General features: G+C 41.9%; 1 protein-coding gene across 1 annotated transcript in view; it reads left to right on the forward strand.

Moving 5' to 3' along the window:
• The window catches only part of CYB5R4 (cytochrome b5 reductase 4), an 84906-nt gene that overhangs the window by 42695 nt on the left and 21387 nt on the right, over positions 1–20824 (forward strand). Inside the window, exon 11 of the mRNA XM_084624578.1 lies at positions 8156–8296. Within this exon, the coding sequence (XP_084480704.1) occupies positions 8156–8296 (141 nt within the window). The remainder of the gene's footprint in view (positions 1–8155; positions 8297–20824) is intronic.

Genomic DNA, 20824 nt, shown 5'->3' on the forward strand with positions numbered 1-20824 from the left:
TTAGCTGACTTTCTGATTGAAATAGTATGGTAATTTATTTTGGTGCAGTTATGGCCTTCTGTATGTAAATCTAGACAAACAGATATGTGGAAATCCAGACACATATGGAAATGTTATACCAATAAAATAAAAACCAGCAGGACCTTATTAAAGGGAATAAGGCAAAATACCACATTTATTGTGAATACAGAAAGAATCATAGTAAGCAGTTATAGCTATAACATTCCATTCAGTTTCATATTTATTCACACATTCATTCATACACACACACAGGTTCTGCAAGGTTATCATAGTTACCATCCTTAAAGTTGCTTATGCCAAGCTGCTAGCTAGGTGGTCTGGACAGGAGGAGGGAGCAGGGCCTTGTCAGATGCTCATCTGATGCTCCTGGAAGTTGGTTTGCAGAATCAGACCCCAAAGTTCTCGCTTTCTAGAGTCCATTTTTATAGGCATTTACTCCTATGCCGGTCTGTGGGAATTGCTTCATCATGCTGCTGCTGAATCAGCAGATGGCACATTCCTGACGGCTCCGTGCTGCCAGATGTTATCTTGTTTTGTGGTTCTCCCATCCTTGAGGCTGTTGGGTGGATTCCAGTCTGCCCTCTAGGGGACCTCTGGTTGTTTCCACTTGACGCCTTCTTTGGCTGATGGACGCTGGATTCTTAGGCTGGCACCTCCCTGATCATTCATTTATTATCCACACCAAGCATCAATCCACATACGTCCTCTATCTCTATTTTAATCACAATTGTTAACAAAGTGAGATAAATACAACAAAAGGGCAGGGAGTCTCTGTGTGCTGTTTCTGTTACAGAATATTGCTTTGAGTCTCTCTCTGTGTGAGTAGTTGTTACAAAGTATCGCTTTGAGTCTGTATGTGTGTGTATTTGTTGTTTCAAAGCAATACTTTGAGAACAGACTCTGTCTTAGGATATACTAACACAATTAGCAGCTTGCAAGTTTCACACGGAGGGAGAGAAACCGTAAAAACAAGAGGCCAAAAACCAGGAGACCTCTTAATTAGTAATACTCTGGAATTTAAACTATGGGGAATCAAACTCATTTGTGATTTTAATACAGAACTTCTTTAATATGATCCAACATAACAGAAATCTAAACAAGTCTGTGACAAACTCTTCAAATTTGCTGCAGAATTTTTTCTTTGTGTGTTGGTAAAACAGAGTGAAGTTAAATAGTTATAGTAATCTAGGAATTATGACAGGTAAACTTCTAAAGGGAACCAATTTACAAAACATTTATTTCAATATTTCCAAGAAAACACACAGTTATACCTCAGGACTGATTGATACAGAGAAACGCTTCAAGAGAAAGCCTTTGAGATTTTAAGACGTTTATTCCACAAGGCTTATTCCTCATTTTTTTTAAAGACCAAGTGCTAGAGAATTTCTTGAGGAATAGTTATTTATAGGTGTTGACAATGCCCTCTCTTTTGTTAGTTTTTGTTCTATGTTGCAATGTAGGTGATATTTGAAGTCAAATGTTGTATGAAAGGTATGTTTCAGCAATCATCTGATACTTTAAAGAGAATCAGTTGAATAATTAATTGATTTTAATCTTAACTGTAGTTAGGCATATCTTTCCAGTAAAGTGTAAACAAAAAACTGAGGGCTATGGTACTGGCATTCTGTTAGAACATATATTTGTAGAATAAAGGCAGCATGTACCCATTGAAATACACTTAGTACAGTGGTAGAACATAGCAACTGTTCTATTCTTCCAGTCATTGAGACGTGATTTTCTTGTAGGTGGTTTTCTGGAAAGTGCATGGTATGGAAATCTACCCATCAGGAGATAGGTTGAGATCATCACAACATATTCATACTGCTGTGCCAGGCGGGAATCGAACTCAGGCCCCAGAGGTGACAGGCAAGCACTTCAATACTATGCTACTGACACCAACTTTATATGAGACTCTTTAAAGAAACACTATTAGGCAAAAATCATACTTAGTAAAATATTTTTGTTACTTAAATTAATCCATATTAAACCATTTAAGTAACTTTTAAACTTTAATGCTTTTTGTTTACTATTTGTACTTCATTTAGTTTGGACAACGAAATTAGATTTTCTGGCTTATTTTCCTGGTTCCCATACATGAGCACAGTGATGCAACTTTTGTGGAAAATGCTGCAAAAAGCATTTAATTCCGTTTTTTTAAAAGTGTGAAACATTATGGCTGATTAATGATGAAGTGAACTGTAGCTCACGAAAACTTACGATCAAATAAATTGGTTAGTCTCTAAGGTGCCACTAGTACTCCTTTTCTTTTTGCGAATACAGACTAACACGGCTACTATGAAACCTGTCATTATGGCCGATCACCATTTCAAAACTGGTGAGTGTAAAGTCACACACACACCCACACACACACCCCCCCACACACACACACACGTTGGAAGTTACCATACAAACTGTGAGAGGCTAATTAGTTGAGATGAGCCTCTATTATCAGCAGGAGAGAAAAAAAACAAACACACTTCTGTTGTGATAATCAAGATGGCCCATTTAGACAGTTGACAAGAAAGCATGAGGATACTTAACTTTAGGGAAATAGATTCAATATGTGTAATGATCCAGCCCCTCCCAATTTCTGTTCAAACCCAGGTTAATGCTATCTAGTTTGCATATTAATTCAAGCTCAGCAGTTTGTCCTTGGAGTCTGTCTTTGAAGCTTTTCTGTTGCAAAATTGCCAACCTTAAATCTTTTACTGTGTGGCCGTAGAGGTTGAAGTGTTCTCCTACCAGTTTTTGAATGTTATGATTCCTGATGTCAGATTTGTGTCCATTTATTCTTTTGCATAGAGACTGACCGCTATACTTACCTACATGCCTCCAGCTTCCATCAAGGACACGCCACACGATCCATTGTCTACAGCCAAGGTCTAAGATACAACAGCATTTGTTCCAATCCCTCAGACAGAGACAAACACATACAAGATCTCTATCAAGCATTCTTAAAACTACAGTACCCACCTGCTGAAGTGAAAAAACAGATTTGACAGAGCCAGAAGAGTACCCAGAAGTCACCTATTACAGGACAGGCCCAACAAAGAAAATAACAGAACACCACTAGCTGTCACCTTCAGACCCCAACTAAAACCTCTCCAGTGCATCATCAGAGATTTAAAACCTATCCTAAAAAATGATGCCTCACTCTCACAGATCTTGGGAGACAGACCAGTCCTCGTTTACAGACAGCCCCCCAACCAGAAGCAAATACTCACCAGCAACCACACAACAAAAACACTGACCCAGGAACCTATCCTTGCAACAAAGCCCGATGCCAACTCTGTCCACATATTTATTCAAGTGACACCATCATAGGACCTAATCACATTAGCCACGCCATCAGGGGCTCGTTCACCTGCACATCTACCAATGTGAGATATGCCATCATGTGCCAGCAATGCCCCTCTGCCATGTACGTTGGCCAAACCAGACAGTCTCTACACAAAAGAATAAATGGGCACAACATAATATTCAAGGAATCATAACATTCAAAAACCGGTAGGAGAACACTTCAACCTCTGTGGCCACTCAGTAAAAGATTTAAGGGATGGCAATTTTGCAACAGAAAAGCTTCAAAAACAGACTCCAAGGACAAACTGCTGAGCTTGAATTAATATGCAAACTAGATACCATTAACCTGGGTTTGTATAGAGACTGGGAGTGGCTGGATCATTACACACATTGAATCTATTTCTTTAAGTATCCTCACACCTTCTTGTCAACTGTCTAAATGGGCCATCTTGATTATCACTACAAGTGTTTTTGTTTTTGTTTTCCTCTCCTGCTGATAATAGCTCATCTTAACTAATTAGCCTCTCACAGTTTGTATGGTAACTTCCAACTTCTGTGTGTGTGTGTGTATATATATGTGTGTGTGTGTATATATACACACACACATATCTTACTATATGTTCCATTCTATGCATCCGATGAAGTGAGCTGTAGCTCCTGAAAGCTTATGCTCTGATAAATTTGTTTAGTCTCTAAGGTGCCACAAGTATTCCTATTCTTTTTGCAGATACAGACTAACATGGCTGCTTCTCTGAAAACTGATACAGGAGTGAATCCATAAAGGATTGAGGGTTGGCAAGGTGGACTTCCCAAAGGGAGAGCAGTGAAAAGTAGTCAATACTGGTGTAAAGAATGGAGTGGAGATGATCATCAATGTAACAGCATTGGTGAGACCGATACTGGAATATTGCTTACAGTTCTGGTGCCCACGTTTTAAGAAGGATTTTTGAAAAATTGCAGATGGCGCAGAAAAGGGCCATAAAAATGTTTCCAGGACTAGAGAAAATGCCTTATAGTGAGAGACTTTTAGAGCTCAATCTTTAGTTTAACAAAAGGAAGATTGAGAGGTGAACTGACTAGTGTCCAAGTACCTTCATGGGGAGAAAATACCAGGTAGTAAGAGGGCTCTTTAATGTAGTGGAAAAGGGCATCACAAGAACTAATGGCTGGAAACTGAAGCCAGACACTTTCAAATTAGAAATTAGGCACCCATTTTTAACAGTGAGAATGAATAACCAGTGGAACAAACTGGCAAGGGAAGTGGGGGATTCTCCATCTTTTAGAGTAGGGGTGGACAAACTTTTTGGCCCGAGGACCACATCTGGGTATGGAAATTGTATGGTGGGCCATGAATGCTCATGAAATTGGGGGTTGGGGTGCAGAAGGGTGTGAGAGCTCCAGCTGGGGATGCGGGCTCTGGAGTGGGGCTGGAGTTGAGGAATTGGGAGGTGCAGGAGGGTTCTCTGGGCTGGGACCGAGGGGTTCGGAGGGCGGGAAGGGAATCCGGGCTGGGGCAGGGGGTTGGGGGCATGGGAGGGAGTCAGGGGGGCAAGCTCTGGGCAGCGCTTACCTGAAGCAGCTCCCAGAAACAGTGGCATGTGCCTCCTCTGGCTCCTATGTGGAGGCGCGGCCAGGCAGTTCTGCGCGCTACTCTGTGTGCAGGCACCACCCCTGCAGATCCCATTGGCTGTGGTTCCCAGTCAATGGAAGCTGTGGTGGTGGCGATTGGGGTGGGGGCAGCGTGTGGAGCCCCCTGGCTGCCCCTACATGTCGGAACCGGAGTGGGGATATGCCGCTGCTTCCAGGAGCCATGCAGAGTGGGGCAAGACCCTGACTGTGCTCCCCGGCTGGAGTGCTGGAACAGGGCAAGCCCCAAACCCTGCTTCCTGGATAGCTCCAGGGCTGGATTAAAATGTCTGGAGGACTGGATGTGGCCCCCGGGCCGTAGTTTGCCTACCTCTGTTTTAGAGGTTTTCAAATCAAGACTTGGGCACATTTCTGAAAATTTTTTTTTAGCCAAGCACAAATTACAGTGGTAGATAGCTGGGTGAAGTATAATGATCTGTGTAGTGCAAGAGGTCAGACTAGATGATTGAGGCCTTTTGGCCTTTAAAATTTATTAACACAGACTTGGTGAGAGAGGAAGGTCCAACCACAGTGTAGTCTAGTAGTGCATAGGGTGCTGGATTGGGACTCATGTGACCTGGGTTCTTTTCCTGGCTCTATCACTGACCAGCTGTGTAGTCTTCTGTGCCATCCGTTTTCTGTCTTGTTTTAGATGGTAAGAATTTAGAGTAGAAAGTGTCTCAATATGGTCCAGAGCTCAGTTGAGGTCTTTAGGTGCTACTGTAAAATGAATAATAATCTTGGGATCAAATGCTGGATTTGGACCAAGATCTATGATCAGTTCCTGGTTTTGCCACAGGCTTTGTGTGACCTGGGGCATGAGCCACTGAGGGTATGTCTATGCTGCAATTAGACACTTGTGGCTGGCTTGTGCCAGCTTACTTGGGCTCTCAAGGCTCAAGCTAAGGGGCTGTTTAATTGTGGTGTAGACATTTGGACTCAGTCTGCACCCTGAGCTCTGGGTCCCTCCCACTTCATAGGATCCTCGAACCGAGTCTCCAGTTTGAGCCCAAACATCTACTCTGCAGTTAAACTGCCCCTTAGCCCCAGCCTCATGAGATTGACTCAGCTGGCACAGGCCAGCTGTGGGTGTCAAATTGCAGTGTAGACATACCCTTAGTCTGTTCCTGAGTTCCCAGTTTCAACACTGAAGTAATACTGCTTTACCTCACAGGTCTGTTGTGAGAATAATATCATAAATGTTTGTGAGGAACTAAGATTCTGTGGCAAAAAGAGAGCTATTTAGCTATTTGAATACATGGGGGGAAATGTCTTCAGGTTTTGAAATTGAAGCAGTAGTGTGAGCTTTCAGATAAGATTTAGCAAGCAGGTCATGCTCCCTTCAGATAATTAGGAATTCTGTGGCACAGTACTGTATTTAAAACTTGGCTGAAAACCATGTGATAAATGTAAATTTGTTTGTTCCAGATATTAATCTTTGAGGTTATGTTAACTAATCAGGTAACTAACGCCTGTAAATGAGTGCATTAGAAGTGTTTTGCAGTAAATTCCATGAAAATTAACTGAGAGGAAGTAAATAAATTTGGCCTCTATAATGTCACACTCAAACTATTGCATTTTTGGGATTTATTATCTTAATGCAGAGCTTTCCAGATGCTTCTTATGAAAATCTATGAAATTCTTGGCATATATTGATGTCTTTCAGTGAACATAGTGATTTATTGTGTCTCCAGGAAAATATGGAGGCACTGACTGTATCTCCATAGTTAACGTTGTAATGGGGCTTAAATTCGTGTTTTTCTTTATATATAAAGTTAGTGTGGAAACGTCACTTGTGAGTTTTTTTACAACTTGAATTTTTGTGTGTGTTTTAGTTTCTCTTCATATGCTTTTAATAGGAAGTATTCAAAATTGATCTCGTACTGCAATTTGTGGAAGTTTCACTTTTTGTTGTATCGCTAAAACAAAATTGTGTAACTGCACAAAAATTGATAGCTGAACCTTGAGTAGATCCTGATAAAGGACAGTTTTTGAAAATGTTTAGCATTACAAGTCACTTTTTGTCATTTTTTCCTAATGATTGAAAATGTATACACAAAGGGTAGCCAATGTATAAAATCTTTTCCATTGTGCACATAAAATCTTGTCCATCAGATAAAATTCTTCTCCATCAGCCGCTACACCTTTCTAGAAGATTTTTATCCTACAAAAGAGTTTATATGCAGTACTGACTAAGAAGGTTTCATGTGCTGGAATATAGCTGCTGCTATCTTGCTGAACCTTGAAATGATTATTTCAGAATATGAAACTCCTTTATTGCCTTTTCAAATAAAATGATGTAGGAATCCTGCTCATACACCCAAAGCATAACATCTGGAGTTTTCTTTTCACTCATTCAAAGCAAGCTCTTATAGGATATATTAGACAGAAACCATGAAAAAATGTTTATGAAAAATATGTTCAATATCTCAAACATTACATTTTTAAGCAGTTTTCTATAGTGATGATCTCCATATTAATTGCTATATGTTAAAGTAACTCAGTGCAATAATATATGCAGCAAAACACCATAGAAAATGATGACATGTTTCAATAACAGTAATATGTAACTAGCAAATTAGACTCTCTAAATTAGCCAAATTACAAACTTTGAAAATTGCAGAGCAAACTGGATGGACAGTATCCTGCACATACGCTTGCAGGTATAATAGTATGGTCAGATGTTCTTGGCTCTTACACATATTTGATGCTCCTTGAAAATAAAGCAATTGGGGACATATGTACAGACACAGCTCAGCTGGAACAGTTTGTTTTAAACGCTTTTACTTTAATCCAATAAAAACGTCCTTTTGCTATAAAAACCCTTTTTCTGTTTAGAAGCTCTTGCTTTTACTACTTTTCCATGAAATTTTCCGAGACCCAGAAAAGTATAGGCTTTTATCATTAGTGATCTGGATGACCTGTTCTGTAAGGAGGAAAAGTGCTATATACTGTTATGGTAAAGTGCTTAGATTTAATGGCACCAAGAGCTATATGAGGAGTTTTTCGGTGCTTGAAGGTTACATATAATTTTTGCGTGTATTTACTTATTTTTAAATGAAAACTGAACATAAGTTTTATATCTGTAGAAACCCCATAAAAATATAGTTGTTTTCTGAATACTTTTGCACGTCAGAGCCTAACTTGGATGCTTTACCAGGCATATTAAAAAACAAAAACAAAAAACCTCTCAATCCTTCTCTTTTAGGGCTGTGCTACAGAAGGTGCAAACTGATTTCTAAGACAGAAGTCACCCATGACACCAAACTTTTCTGCTTAATGTTGCCACAGAGTACTCATCTACAGGTTCCTGTTGGGCACCACGTTTACCTCAAACAAATTATTGCAGGTAAGAATAGCTGAATCTATCCACTAACATTACTTAATAAAAGTGCTTTTTTTGGATCATTAGCAGTGTGACAGACATCTTGACAATTTCTTGCAATATCCTTAATGAACTTTATTGAATTAAGGTAAACCTTATTGAGGTTCATTGTATTAAACATGCAGTTGTGTATGTGGTGTTGTGGAATTATATGAATGTAACTTCTCTAGGAGAGTGACTAATGCAGTCTCTGGCAGGTATTAGAAACTTCAAAGGGTTTTTTAGATTAATATGTAGGAAGTGGATTTCCTAGGGGGATACCTGGGGATAAAGGGAATGCAAATGACCCACTTCGAATCCACTCTTTTGAAACTACTGTCTGAGGAGGAAAACTAATTACCTGCCCTGGAAACTCCAGATCAAAGACCCCTGAACTGTATAAAGCAGTAATTCTCAATGTTTTGTATTGGTGACCCCTTTCACACAGCAAGTCTCTGAGTGCGATCCCCCCTTTATAATTTTTATTTTTAATATATAACACTATTATGAATGCTGGAGCTGAAGCGGGGCTTGGGGGTGGAGGCTGACAGCTCACAACCCCCCACATAAACTTGTGACTCCGTGAGGGATCAGGACTCCCAGTTTGAGAACCCCTGGTATAAAAGGTGGACAAAACTTGTTATGAATGTGCTTATTCTGAGCTGATGCAGTGACGCACCACAAAAATAAACCCCTTGGGTGAGGTTTGGAAGGACTGCTCCAGCCAGAGTCCATGTCAAGGTTGGAGTGATCTCTGATAAGCTTATTAGCATTTGTGTAGGTTCTTTTATTGTTTTTAATGTGCTTTCTTTGTAGTGCTTTTACCTTAAGAATAGAACAGGCTTGCGTAGAAAGAACTGTGAGGTAACTTATAATTGTTGACAGAGAAAGCAAGCTGCCTGTCTCTGCTAGGAATAACACAATGAAGCAGGGAAACTGTGCAGCCTGGAAATGCCCCTTCAGAAGTGTCCCCATCCTAGAAAAGAAATTGGCTGGGGAGCTGGAAGCCTGAGGCAGGGGTGCCCTTGCTGGATGGCTGCGGGAAAACACATATGCAGGTGTCCTGAACTGTGACCAACAGAAATCAAATCCAGTTTTATTAATAAAATAAACCAGCCTGTTAAATACCTGCAAAAAGTCAAGGGAGTCAGTTACTCTGTTCTTTTGTATGAACTCTTACCTTAACCCGTACCATTTAGTTACTGTTTGTCTGTTCCCATTGTCAGATATCCAGCATTCCAGTTAAGTAATCTACAAGTATCTCCATTCTAGAGAGGGTTTGGCATTGAGTGCTTATGTAACTTTCCTGAACTAAGAGGTATACAGTTCTTTTATTTAATGGATGAAAATAAATGACTCCTTTAATTGGAAGAGTTGCAGTAGGGAGCGCAGAACAGCAGCTGCTGGTGGCCCTATGATCTCTGCCCAGCAGCACCCATCTTTCTCACCATGGAGGCATACGTTCATTACTAATGAAAGGTACATATTGGGGGGGTAGACAGCTTCTATCTTCAAGTGCCACTAGCAGCAGCTGTGGGTTATTTCATTCTACCTGTGGGGCAGCTACTTTAAAAAATCAGACCTGAAGGAGAGGTACCAAAGCATCTAATATAGCTGTAACAGCAGCTGAAAGAATATGAGGCTCAGAGCCTATATCATCTTTTCCTTTCCCCTTTCAGTGTCTGCTTGCAATAGCAGAATCTGGAAGTCACAGCCTTTTCCCTACTCAAAAGGGGGAAAGGAAGATAAAGCAAAAAGCTCCAAGTGGCCTGTTGGTACTTTGTAGCCAATTAGGCAACCAAAGTAAAGGGGCCAGCCTATTCTTGAAACATCTGATGTCCTGTGCGCCTTATGTTAAAAACTGCACCTGTAATACTGAAGCGAACCATGGGTAAAAGTATCCAAAAAACACAAAACAACTAGTTACAATAGAAAGTAGTTTTTCATTCCAGCCCTAGATGCTTATTCTCAGATTGGCACAAAGATGTGGAAGATGGAGCCCTTAACCCTTTCTGATCATCTTTCAGGGTGTTAAGAGATGGACAAACCTCTTAGATCGAGTGGGTTGTCTGGCAAATGTAAATAAAAAAAGTAAATTTTAAAAAATAGATACAGTCATGCATTGTTTACGAAGTTTGTGAAGCTAACATCACTTATGGGGCTATACTGAGCCTTCATGATGTCAAAGATGGACAATCGGATACATCCTGCAGATCTAATATATGGGCTATCTGGATTCTGAAGCAGGCAAAGGGAAACAGCAGGATTACTTTCATCTGCTATCCATTACAAGGCCTCTTACAAGGATTAAAAAGGATTAAAATCTTGCAAAGTCAAGTGGTGTTAAGTTAGGAAGTGCCAGAATGAATGTTGTGTGCATGGAGTCTTAATTTGACCACCTTGTGTGTCTGCGTTATGACACAGGCCTGGTCTACACTAGAAAATTAGGTCGACATAATGTGTCTCTCAGGAGTGTGAAAAGTCCACACTCTTAAGAGACGTAATTGAGTCAATTTAAGTCCCCATGTAGACAGTGCTAGTATCCCTCCCATCAGCGTAGGTGGTGTCTACACTAAAGCACTGCAGTGTTTTAAGTGTAGACAAGCCCACAGTCTTCACATACTTTTTTTTTTTAACCCAGGATCCATGGTTGATTGAGTGCACAGGGTGGAGTTGCTCTAGGGATGAATCAAGTTTTCAAAGTGAAGACTGTTGTCTGTAATACCACTGTTGCATTTGTTACAGAAGTTGGAATTGTCAGGCAAGAGTTAAAATTTAGCTAACAGCTAAAACAGAAACCGCAGATCAAGCAGAAATGATTCAGTAGCCCAAGGACACTAACAGCTGTAAACACTAGATAAACTTATATGGTCAAATGTCCGCCCAGTAACTCAGCTCTTAGAACAGAACAAACCTTCCCTTCACAGCCCAATGGATATCTGTAAGCACTCATCCCGACCCCTCCTTCCCTCCGCCCCACATCTTTCCCCCGCAAGATAGCCATAAATACTTATTGTAATCAGGACAACTGCTATACGTACCTACTGTTCCTTTTTCTGTCTTTGTTCAAAGTTCTCTTAACTTGTAACAGTGTCTGTCTCTGTATGTACAAATAAATGCAAATAAATTAATTTAAAAAGTATATAACTGGCCACTATGGCACCATATTTTTAAAGCTGTTTTTCAGTCTTCCCTGTACTGTGAATAAACCCCCTTCAGTAGTGTGTGTGCCTGCCTAATTCTTGCGGAGGGGGAATCTTTTTGCCTAACAGAAGACTTGTACTGAATGAGGCAGGGGACTGCAAGAAGAGAAAGGGAAGTTGAATGCCACCCTGGAGACTTGGATTTTATCCCTGCCTCTGCCACAGAGTTGTCATGTGATGCTCAGCAAGTAAAGTACACCTAACTTTTCATAGGTAGTCAATCTATGTGCAAGTAGAGGCTGCATCATAATGCATAAGCATCGGGGCCAAATTAAGGCTGCAAAGACAATGTTCGCTATGGCATTTCCTAACTTTAGTGCTTGACTTTGTTCTCCTTATTAAATCCTTAACTTTGTATTTCCTACTTTTTATGTATTTGTTGGCAGAGAGGAACTTTAAGTAATGTTAATGAAATATTTTGTGAATTTCTTTACATTTTAAGAGAGAATCTTTTATATATGTGCTATTTAAATAATAAAGCACTTACTTGTTTTAGAGCTTCTATTTTGGAGAGTTCATTAATAACAGTTTTTGAGTCCCATAGGGATTTCCAAAAACCTGGGCTTTTGGGGACTTTCATTTCAGTTTATACTGGAAAGAGAGTAATCTCTTTGTAATATTCCTTAGTTTTCGTGTTGTACTGGTTGTGGTACTTTGGGGGTTCACCCAGACCAGTAAGGGGTTGTCACCACCTACTCTGTAACCTTGGGTGCTTCTGTGCTGTGCAGTTTTGTCTCAGAGCAGTCTGGTTACTGTACAATGACCAGCCTGGTTAATCCTTGTAGCGTGACACCAACAATCCTGACTCTGTCCAATACTATCTCCTTTGCAGTGCTCAGTTCCTCTCACTGTAGCACTCACAAAACTGTATCAAGTTCCCTGTGCCTCTAAAGAGACACTCCACAGCACCAACCGGCTAGTTTGGTTGTGGATTTTAAAACTCTTGAGTTTGAAACACTGTGTGGTGACTATTGTGTGATAAAACAATACATTTTTTTTAACAAAGACAGCTGTTTAAGTGATACCAAGTAGAAAGAATTGGGATAGAAATGGTTACAAACAAACAACAGTAAAAATGCGTTTCTAAGACTAAAATTTAACAAACTAGAGTCTTTTGTTCAAAGTAGTTTTCTTCCATGATTATTCTTGCAGCATGCCTGGGCAGTTCTTAGCCAGGTTCTAACATAGAGCTCAGAGTGCTAGGTTTCTTTGTCTCTTCAGATGAAGGATGCCAAAATGTTTTTTCTCTCTGCTTATATCTTTAAGGTTTTATCTGTGGTTATGCCTACACTACGCAGCTTTTAGCAACATGGCTGTACAGCCATGCCGCTAAAAGTCACGCAGTGTGTAGCCACTGTTTGAGCAGTCCTGCCAACAAAAAACTTCCATCCCCAACAAGCAGCATTAGTGTTGTCGGCAGGAGAGCGGTCCTGCCGACACAGTGCTAGTCATACTGGCACTTGTCGTTGGCAAAACTTTTGTCTTCTGTGTGTGTGTGTGTGTGTGTGTGTGTGTGTTTTTTAACACCTCTGAATGACAAAAGTTTTGTCTTTCACTTGCCTATGTAGACAAAACCCCAGTTTTCAAAGCCCACAATACAAAAAAAGGGAATTTTTTATCCAATAAACACTGAAAAAACACCAGGAATGGTTACATGTAATAAGGGTTTGTCTACACCAGGGATTGGCAACCTTTGGCACGCAGCCTGTCAGGAAAATCTGCTGGTGGGCCGGGGCAGTTTGTTTACCTGCAGCGTCTGCAGGCTCGGCTGATCGCAGCTCCCACTGGCTGCAGTTCGCCGTTCCAGGCCAATGGGAGCTGCGGGAAGCGGCGTGGGCCAATGGATGTGCTGGCCGACGCTTCCCACAGCTTCCATTGGCTCGGAACGGCGAACCGCAGCCAGTGGGAGCTGCGATCAGGTTGTTGATCCCTGGTCTACACAAAGCACAGGGGTGTGATTTCTAAAGTGCGCTAATGTCTTGCACATTAATTGGTCCACGTAGCCCCTGTTGGTTCACACTGAAGGTTCCCAGGAGCACTTTCTTGTAGTGCTGTGACCCTGAGAGCACCCATATGCCTGAGGACAAGGGGCACCCCAGCATGCAGTAGTTAGTCAGCTGGCCTGACCAACTCATTGTTGTCATAATCTGCATCTCAAAGATGTCATGTAAGCTATCATATGTGAACTGGTAACATGCTGATCATTTCAGAGTAGCAGCCGTGAAAAAGCACAAGATCAAATCCGCACAGACACACCCCTGGAACCCCGACCTGGGATATTCTATCTACTACCCAAGATCCATAAACCTGGAAATCCTGGGCGCCCCATCATCTCAGGCATTGGCACCCTGACAGCAGGATTGTCTGGCTATGTAGACTCCCTCCTCAGGCCCTACGCTACCAGCACTCCCAGCTACCTTCGAGACACCACTGACTTCCTGAGGAAACTACAATCCATCGGTGATCTTCCTGATAACACCATCCTGGCCACTATGGATGTAGAAGCCCTCTACACCAACATTCCACACAAAGATGGACTACAAGCCGTCAAGAACACTATCCCCGATAATGTCACGGCTAACCTGGTGGCTGAACTTTGTGACTTTGTCCTTACCCATAACTACTTCACATTTGGGGACAATGTATACCTTCAGATCAGCGGCACTGCTATGGGTACCCGCATGGCCCCACAGTATGCCAACATTTTTATGGCTGATTTAGAACAACGCTTCCTCAGCTCTCGTCCCCTAAAGCCCCTACTCTACTTGCGCTATATTGATGACATCTTCATCATCTGGACCCATGGAAAAGAAGCCCTTGAGGAATTCCACCATGATTTCAACAATTTCCATCCCACCACCAACCTCAGCCTGGTCCAGTCCACACAAGAGATCCACTTCCTGGACACTACAGTGCTAATAAACAATGGTCACATAAACACCACCCTATACCGGAAACCTACTGACCGCTATTCCTACCTGCATGCCTCCAGCTTTCACCCTGACCACACCACACGATCCATCGTCTACAGCCAAGCTCTGCGATACAACCGCATTTGCTCCAACCCCTCAGACAGAGACAAACACCTACAAGATCTCTGTCAAGCTTTCTTACAACTACAATACCCACCTGCAGAAGTAAAGAAACAGATTGATAGAGCCAGAAGAGTTCCCAGAAGTTACCTACTACAGGACAGGCCTAACAAAGAAAATAACAGAACGCCACTAGCCGTCACCTTCAGCCCCCAACTAAAACCCCTCCAACGCATTATTAAGGATCTACAACCTATCCTAAAGGATGACCCAACACTCTCACAAATCTTGGGAGACAGGCCAGTCCTTGCCTACAGACAGCCCCGCAACCTGAAGCAAATACTCACCAACAACCACATACCACACAACAGAACCACTAACCCAGGAACTTATCCTTGCAACAAAGCCCGTTGCCAACTGTGCCCACATATCTATTCAGGGGACACCATCACAGGGCCTAATAACATCAGCCACACTATCAGAGGCTCGTTCACCTGCACATCCACCAATGTGATATATGCCATCATGTGCCAGCAATGCCCCTCTGCCATGTACATTGGTCAAACTGGACAGTCTCTACGTAAAAGAATAAATGGACACAAATCAGATGTCAAGAATTGTAACATTCATAAACCAGTCGGAGAACACTTCAATCTCTCTGGTCACGCGATCACAGACATGAAGGTCGCTATCTTAAAACAAAAAAACTTCAAATCCAGACTCCAGCGAGAAACTGCTGAATTGGAATTCATTTGCAAATTGGATACTATTAATTTAGGCTTAAATAGAGACTTGGAGTGGCTAAGTCATTATGCAAGGTAGCCTGTTTCCTCTTGTTTTTTCCTACCCCCCCCCCCCCAGATGTTCTGGTTTAACTTGGATTTTAACTTGAAGAGTGGTCAGTTTGGATGAGCTATTACCAGCAGGAGAGTGAGTTTGTGTGTGTATGGGGGTGGGGGGATGTGAGAACCTGGATTTATGCAGGAAATAGCCCAGCTTGATTGTCATGCACATTGTGTAAAGAGTTGTCACTTTGGATGGGCTATCACCAGCAGGAGAGTGAATTTGTGTGGGGGGGTGGAGGGTGAGAAAACCTGGATTTGTGCTGGAAATCACTTTAGATAAGCTATTACCAGCAGGACAGTGGGGTGGGAATAGGTATTGTTTCATATTCTCTGTGTATATATAAAGCCTGCTGCAGTTTCCACGATATGCATCTGAGGAAGTGAGCTGTAGCTCACGAAAGCTTATGCTCTAATAAATTGGTTAGTCTCTAAGGTGCCACAAGTCCTCCTTTTCTTTATGCTGATCATTAGCATCACTGCATGGTGTACGTAGGGGTGATATATGAAAAGTTTTAATATATTTGGCAGACAGAGCTTACATCACCCCACCCTAGACAAAGAAATGTGGTCCATCTGCTTGAATGTGTACTCTCTCCAGTGTAAACTGAGACAAACAATGAAAGCACATTTACATAAAAGTAAACAAAGCAATCAAATGATTGACAGCCACTTAATTATCTCAAGGGGGAGGAGAATGCAAAAATTAACATGGCATCAGCTCCATCATGGACACAGGAAGCTGAGCCTCCAGAAAGTATTCTTTTGGGGTTTACTAGTTAAAACCTAAAATCAGAAGGCCTAAATGGTGGTTGTCTTAAATGTGTGTTTTATTGTCATTGTCATCTTTGAAGTTCTGTATTTCACCACTCAGTGCCATATTGACCAATATATTGCAAGTAATTAAGTTGTTTGCAAACAAAGCATGTTTTTAATGCAATGTCGATGTTACTGCAGCTTCTAAATGACAGACTTTGTAACTGGGTAACTGTTTGAGTAGGGACTCATGTCTATAATTTCCCATTCTCTAAAAAGGTAAATGTTCAAAACCATAACCTCCAATTTGTAAGAAGCATAACTAATAGATGGAAAGGAGCTGTAGTTTTGTTGCTTATTTTCACGTAACCCTTCTTGAGAACAAGTAAGAATTACCATTTGAAAAGGGAAGGAGTACTTGTGGCACCTTAGAGACTAACAAATTTATTTGAGCATAAGCTTTCGTGAGCTACAGCTCACTTCATCGGATGCATGCAGTGGAAAATACAGTGGGGAGATTTATATACACAGAAAACATGAAACAATGGGTGTTACCATACACACTGTAACCAGAGTGATCAAGTAAGGTGAGCTGTTACCAGCGGGGGAGGGGGGAAATCTTTTGTAGTGATAATCAAGGTGGGCCATTTCCAGCAGTTGGCAAGACGTGTGAGGAACAGTGGTGGTGGGGGGGAATAAACATGGGGAAATAGTTTTAACCAGTTGGAGAGCACTTCAGTCTCTTTGGTCATTCGATTACAGACCTAAAAATAGCAATTCTTCAACAAAAAAAGTCAAAAACAGACTCCGAGAAACTGCTGAATTGGAATTAATTTGCTAACTGGATACAATTAACTTAGGCTTGAATAAAGACTGGGAGTGGATATGTCATTACACAAAGAAAAACTATTTTGCCATGTTTATTCTCCTCTTCCTCCTCTCCGCCCCCCTCCCCTTTCTCACAGGTTCTTGTCAACTGCTGGAAATGGCCACCTTGATTATCACTACAAAAGGTTTCCTCCCTCCCCCGCTCTCCCGCTGGTAACAGCTCACCTTACTTGATCACTCTGGTTACAGTGTGTATGGTAACACCCATTGTTTCATGTTCTCTGTGTATATAAATCTCCCCACTGTATTTTCCACGGCATGCATCTGATAAAGTGAGCTGTAGCTCACGAAAGCTTATGCTCAGATAAATTTGTTAGTCTCTAAGGTGCCACAAGTCCTCCTTTTCTTTTTGCAAATACAGACTAATGTGGCTGCTACTCTGAAACCTGTTGTTTGAAAAGTAGTGTAATTTACAGTTCAGACTCAGAGTACAGTAGGAGCTTATCTGAACCCACTCTGTTTTGATTACTGTTCTTTGTGGGCCCCTTCTCTGCAGAAATGCTAGTCTTCTGAGGCAAATCAGTCATCAAAGGTAGCCATGACAACCAGGGCAAATAGTGATTCTTCCCAAGTATGCCAATTAACTGGAGTGATTGAGGGGCTGAGTAGCTCTGATGTCACAATGTTACTGCATAGCGGACAGCAGAAGTTCACATTTTGGGGGAAAATCAACATACAAACACAAAATATATATTGGAGATAAAATGTTAGTTAGTGTCTGAAATTTGGTTCAAATTCCCCATTGCATATTTACTAAAAAGGGTTCTGAAAAAGGTGAGACACTGATGTAAAGATTCTGTAAAAGAGAAAATTTTGATGCTTCCTTAACTATGGAAGACCATAATGAAAGGCAAGGTGGCGATAGGAATATTTTAGGTACAGTAATGGGAAGAGAATTACTGAAAACTTTACTTCAGTCACTCCTTGTAATACTGAGTTGCTTAAAAAAATAAAATGCATCATGCCAAAAAAGTGCTTCTATTTTAAACAAGAACAAACACACACGTTTTTTTTCTTCTCTTCAGCATTTAGTTTAGCTTTGTCATTCACTGAGCAGTTTTATGACTGGGGGACCTGTGTCAATGTTGTTGTTTGGAGTGATGAAGAAAGCCTTCCAGTCTCCCCCCCATAATAAATCTTTCATTTAAAGATGAAGGGGAAGTTGATAATTCCCAAATGTATTGCTTTGAAGTAGGAAAAAACCCTCAAATTGCTGTATGTTGATGTCTCCTAGTTCTTGCAACCTCTTAGATTTTACAGAAACAATAAGGAAGTGATGACCATTAAAACAGCATCACAGGGAAATGGATCATTTGTTCCTAGATAAAAAATGAAGTTGATACTTAAGTTAAATGCCAAGAAGCATTGAGATTTTTGCATTCATTGTGAATTAGTCTTTATTTCTTTCTGACTTTATTTCTGCTATGCTAAGTGATTGATTTATTAGAGTTGTCACTGAAGACTGTCTGTTATTCAACTAGTAACTGAGGATTGGCATTATGACTCACTGAGAGAATAAAGTGTGGAGCTGGTGCTCAGGGCTGGGGCAGCACGCGGAACCCTGTGGCCCCTTGCCTGGAAGCCGGACCCACTGCTGGGGTGCAGCCCAGTGTCAGAACAGGTAGGCACTAGCCTGCCTTAGCTGGGCAGCACCGCCAACGGGATTTTTAACAGCCTGGTCGGCTGTGCTGCCCAGAGCAACCCAGTGCCGTACATGCCGTGACCCAGTACTGGGTCGCGACCCGAACTTTGAAAAACGCTGATCTATGCAACAGTTTTGATTGGCTGGTTGAGTGTTTGATTCCTTTTATTCCTCTGATTTTTATAGTTGCACCCTTTTGCCCACTTCCCTCCATTTGGGGACCACCTTGTCCATTTCCGCCAGACTTGGGGGTGGATCACTATGGACTAGTGGATCTTGGAGATCATAACATTGGACTGCACCATCCAGTTTTTGACTCTTTCCCCACCTCTCTTCAGGCCTGCCTTTCACGAACTTCTACTAAAACAGGAGGTGGACTCTCTTCTGAAGCTAGGAGCGATAGAGCCAGTTCCTTCTCCTTACGATGGCAGGGGGTTCTATACAATATACTTCCTAGTACCAAAATAGGACCGAGGTTGGAGGCTGCTCTGAGGTAGCTGAACAAGTTCATGAAGCCTCAAAAGTTCAGGTTGGTGAATCTAGCAGCTATAATTCCTACGCTAGAGGAAGAGGATTGGTTTTCGTTCCTTGACCTACAAGACACTTATTTCCATACAGCCACACACTGATCACACAGCAAATACCTGCGATTCGCTGTGGGCCAAGATAATTTCCAGTACAGAGTGTTCCTCTTCAGTTCCAAGGGTGTTCTTGAAGTTTCTAGCCATAGTGGTGGCTTATCTTCATTTTCCCATAGCTCGACGATTCGCTTCTCAAAGACTGCTCTTTCGAGACAGTGTTGTCATCCAATCAGAAGGCTCTTGCTTTTTTCTGAGAGTTGGACCTACAGCTGAACATAAAGAAATCCACGTAAGTACCAATGCAAGGAATTCAGTTTATTGTACTCAGTGACAGCTAGAGCATACCTTCCTTTAGACAAATTTTATGACTGTCAGGACTGGAGGGATGATTCAGGGAAGCTCTCAGACATCAATAAGGAACTATCTTCAACTCCTCATGGCATATGGCAGCATGTACCTTTGTTAACAATCATACAAGGTTACACCTTTGCTGCTTCAAAGATTGGTTGAGAACTGCCTATTCTCTGACCAGGGACATCTTGGACACCCCCTTGCACATAAAGAATTCCCTGAACTTTGAACAAAGCAACTCCACATCTGCAAGGCTGTCCCTTTCCACCTTCCAGACCTGACAGTGACTCTAACAACTGAAATATCCCTGTTAGGTTGTGGAGCCCACCTTGGTACCCTGGTAGTTCGAGGCAGATGGATGGCCCACAAACTAGTCTCCTCATCAACCTGTTGGAGCTCAGGGCAGTCAGAAACGCTTGCCTTCATTTCCTGCCCTTGATCAGGCAAGATCTCCCTCCTTGTGCGTCAGAGCTGTAAAATTCTGGAACTGGTGCATAGCCAACCACATCCAAATTTCAGGAGCCTACGTTCCAGGCATCTGGAACACCACTGTAGAGGCCCTCAGCAGACACTTTTTTCCCATGACTATGAATAGGAGCTGGACGTGCAGGTCTTCAAAGACATATTCCAGAGATGGGGATGGCCAGAGATAGATCTTTTCATCATTTCTGAAAACAAGAAGTGTCGTCTTTTCTGTACAAGGGGGCATTTGGGTCATCTCTGCCTGAGGATGCCTCTTTTCTACCTTGGAAGAAGTCTGTTTTGTGTCTTTCCCCTGACACCTCTAATTCTAAGGGTGATAAGATCAGGCAGGTCAAGGCTGGAGTTTTTCTCATAGTACCTACCTGGCTGAGATAAGCTTGGCACCCTTTCCTGATTCAGCTGTGTGTCTAACTGCCAGTCAAGCTCCTGACCTTTCCTCATCCCCTGTCTCGGACATGTAGTGTGCTTTACCACAATGTGGCAGCTCTCCATCTCAGAGCATGACTCCTGGATGGTTCTTAGTAATAGTAATGCATCCGATGAAGTGAGCTGTAGCTCACGAAAGCTTATGCTCAAATAAATTTGTTAGTCTCTAAGGTGCCACAAGTCCTCCTTTTCTTTTTGCGAATACAGACTAACATGGCTGTTACTCTGAAACCTTAGCAATAGAGGTTTTCTGCTTCATGGAGGTTTAGCACGTGTTCTATTACACAGTAGGAAAACATCAACCTGCGA

This window comes from Lepidochelys olivacea, assembly GCF_965140295.1.
Source record: "Lepidochelys olivacea isolate rLepOli2 genome assembly, chromosome: 3".
Classification (NCBI taxonomy): domain Eukaryota; kingdom Metazoa; phylum Chordata; order Testudines; family Cheloniidae; genus Lepidochelys; species Lepidochelys olivacea.